Genomic DNA, 3,826 nt, shown 5'->3' with positions numbered 1-3,826 from the left:
CATGGCACCCTCAGTATTCTCCTCCAACACCACAACTCAAAGGCATCAATTCTTCTACGATCCTCTTTATTCACTGTCCAGCTTTCGCATCCATATGAAGCTATGTTTCATGATACTTGAGCAAGTCCAAAGTCCTACCCAAATCTCCAGTCTGTTTACATACCCTGCTCACATTCATTATCTGGCCAAGGTCACTTAAAAACCCAACAAGTGCTTCCCTGGTGATGGAGAGAACCAGAAGCTTTCCTCCAATGGAAATTCCTCCATACCTGACAAGAGAACAAGAAATCCTCAGGTCAGTGCCACGAATCACGCCTGTGGTACTTCATATCTACTAGCAGCTCAGTCAGTTTCTGTAGGGAGGCATGTCCTTTTCGGGATATCATCTAGACTAGTGATTGATATTGCTCCACTTGGCAAATCAACTTTTAATTCTTCCCCATTGTCTCTGAGATGAAGTGCAGACTCTGCATCTTGTATAAGGTCTTTCTGAGTCTGGTCACTGCCAATCTCTCTAATCTCATCTCTCCTCTCACTTTTCCTTCAGTGGCATATTTTGGCCATGCTGATCCAGAGCTCCAGGTGGTGCAGGCTGCCTTCATGTCTCTCTGCCTGTGGAGGACAGCTAGCTACCCTGGGGTGCCTTTTGCTTCTTGAGCATCTTTTCATCTCATGTTTTCCAACTCATCTTTTTATATGTCATCATCTCTTTGAAGTCTTTGCCGACTGCTTTCCCTCTCCCTAATCAGTGACTCCCTTGCTATGCTACCTCTATATTTTGTAGCTTTATGGCATCATTTGACTCACTTCACAAATAATCAAGACCAAATCCTGCCATCCTTCTCAGTGCTTCTCACCAAGGTCTCGGCAGGATTGTCAACCTCTCCTGCCTTGACTCTTGATCTAGCTTCTTATCTGGGATCCCAGCCTTGGGCCTCTTCCTAGCATCTCCTCAAAACTTTAGGAGTCTAAAGTGATCTTGCTAAAACACAGATCTCCAGTTTGAAATAAAAGGTCAGCTCTTCAACAGAACAAAATTAATTTGCATATTAGGGGAGAAGATATGTATTTCTAAGGGTCTCAAATGTGCCATCTTTCTGCTCAAGCTGAGAATCCCAGGAGTGATATCACCTCGTCTTTTATTGTGGTCCAGGAAAAAAGTCAACATTGGGGTTACCCAATAAGCTCAATAAGGATTCTCCAAAACTCTGGAAACGCTTGAGCCTCTAGCATGTCTCAGGAAGGTGGGGAGTCTGGGGCTAGAGTGGACTCCTGGAAGCTTACAAAAAATGAGCCAAGGCTTGCGTTATGAAACCCCTCAATGAAACGTTCTAAACTGTATATGCTGGGAGTTTTAAGGACCTGCTTTTGGGTGAGCTCTGAAACTATTTTTTCAGGGAATACTATTTCCTACTAATGTCCCCCCAGGGAGATCTACCACTGAGCATTTCCTGAGTTCAGGGTGACCCTGGCTATCTATTCAGGACATGGCTTGTGAATTCCTGAGCACATCCACAACAGTTTGTCCTTGTGAAGTTGAATTGCGGCAATGATTTTAAATGGATCAATCTGAGATTGTAATTTTATATAAAGTAGTTTCTTTCTTTTGTTCGTGGACCCAGAACTTGCTCTTTAAACTGAAAGCCCAAATAAAATCATACAATGAAAACTACAAGGAGGGCAGTGGTGTTAGTTTTCTTCTCTAACAACCTCTGGGAGTGTCAGTCTTTGGGGGAGAAGGGGTATTTTGTACCACGTGGTATCAAGTAATATGGAAACCTCTCAGCCGACATATGAGCTGAGTGTGAATATCAGTACACATGTGAGAAAGGATAGAATGTTTCCACCATTGGCTATTCAAGTCTATCCTACATGTTGGATTTTCTAGGATGTTGTCAGGGCATGTGCTGGACCTGTAGGTCCCATTTGGAACTCCAAAACACAGCAATCACCCTGCCTATGTGGAATGAAGGCTACTGCTCTCCCCTCTTCCACTCTCTGCAAATTGAGACTCTAATAATACCTGCTGGGACTTCTGACTTACTCTACTGCCCCAAGTTAAGAGACCAACTTCCAGCCAGTGGGTGGGGTGTAAAATGACAAGATTGGAATTGTTGTTGTTGTTGTTAGCTGTCATTGAATCGGCACTGACTCATAGTGACTCTATGCACAACAGAACAAAATACTGCCGGATCCTGGGCCAACCTCACAATTGTTGCCACGCTCGAGCCCATTGATGCTGCCACTTTGCCAATCCATCTCGCTGGGGGTCTTCCTCTTTCTTTGACCTTCCACCTTACCAAACATGATATCCTTCTCCAGCGACTGTTCCCTTCTGACAATATGTTCAAAGTATGAGAGATGAAGCTTGGCCATCGGGAGCACTCTGGCAGCACTTCTTCCAACACAGATCTGTTGGTTCTATAAGCAGCCCATAGACTTTCAATATTCTCCTCCAACATCATAACTCAAAAGCATCAATTCTTCTGTGGTCTTCCTTATTCACTGTCCAGCTTTCACATGCATATGAGGTTATTGAAAATACCATGGCTTGGGTCAGGTGCATCTTAGTCTTCAAGCTGATATCTTTGCTCTTCAACACTTGAAAAAGGTCTTGTGTAGCAGATTTTCCTAATGCAATACACCATTTGATTTCTTGACTGCTGTTTTCATGAGTGTTGATAGTAAATCCAAGAAGAATGAAGTCCTTGACAACTTCTTGTCTTCTTAATGACCTTTTTCTTTCTTCCTGTTTGATGTTCTTAGCTGTTGTTGTTAAGTGCCATGGAGTCAGTTCTGGCCCATAGCAACCTTGTATAGGGTTTCTGAGGAGTGGCTGGTAAGCTTGAACCGCCAACCTTGCAATTCAAAGGGCTTTGCAGCCTGGCACATTATCTCACAGCGTCACACCAGGACTCTGACAGACGAGTGGTGGTGGTGGTGGTGGTGGTGATGTGCTGTGGAGTCAGTTCCGACTCATAGCGATCCTGTACAGGGGTTCTGGGGCTGTAAATCTTTACGGGAGCAGAAAGCCTCATCTTTCTTCAGCGGAACAACTGTTAGTTCCACACTGCTGACCTTACGGTTCACAGCCCGATTCATAACCACTATGCTACCAGACGAGTGGATCCAGATAATTTCTTATTCAAGGCTCTGGTAGAGGTAACAACCAAACGTACAAAAGTACTGCAGAAGGTGCTAACAGAGGCCCCAGTGATGGCTGACTGGGCAGAGGGAGAAGAAAGAGAAAGTAGGGAGTGAAGCGCTCCCTGCCCATCACAGGTCCATCTATCTGAGTAGCAATAGCAACCCAAGTCCGGCAGCAGCCACCACCCACCACCCACCTATCCACCAGACAAGCCTGGAGAACCTGCACCCAGAGCCATGTCCTCTGCCTCACCTGCCTAGATCTTATCTGTGGTCCAGTGCTGCACGGGTCTGGGTTTGGTGCCTTTATACCACTGTTGTTGTTGTTAAGTGCCATTGAGTCGATTCCGACCCATAGCGACCTTATGCACAGCAGAATGAAACAAGGCCGATCCTGGGCCAACCTCACTACTGTTGCCATGCTTGAGTCCATCAATGCTGCCACTTGGCCAATCCATCTCGTTGGAGGTCTTCTTCTTTTTCTCTGACCCTCCACCTTCCCAAACATGATATCCTTCTCCAGCGACTGGTACCTCCTGAAAATATGTCCGAAGTATGAGAGACGAAGTTTGGCCATCCCAGCCTCCAAGGAGCACTCTGGCTGTACTTCTTTCAAAACAGATCTATTGGTTCTTTTGGCAGCCTATGGCACTTTCAGTATTCTCCTCCAACAACATAA

General features: G+C 45.4%; 1 protein-coding gene across 1 annotated transcript in view; it reads right to left on the bottom strand.

Moving 5' to 3' along the window:
- ABCA4 (ATP-binding cassette, sub-family A (ABC1), member 4) overlaps positions 1 to 3,826 on the bottom strand; it is a gene marked incomplete at its 5' end in the record, with an annotated part of 210,699 nt that overhangs the window by 26,713 nt on the left and 180,160 nt on the right. The window contains 2 exon segments of the mRNA XM_006831046.1: positions 162 to 271; positions 1,607 to 1,637. Of these exon segments, the coding sequence (XP_006831109.1) occupies positions 162 to 271; positions 1,607 to 1,637 (141 nt within the window).

The sequence above is a fragment of the Chrysochloris asiatica genome, unplaced genomic scaffold, assembly GCF_000296735.1.
Source record: "Chrysochloris asiatica unplaced genomic scaffold, ChrAsi1.0 scaffold00002, whole genome shotgun sequence".
NCBI classification, from domain to species: Eukaryota; Metazoa; Chordata; class Mammalia; order Afrosoricida; family Chrysochloridae; genus Chrysochloris; species Chrysochloris asiatica.
This window is presented reverse-complemented; position numbering and strand designations above follow the sequence as displayed.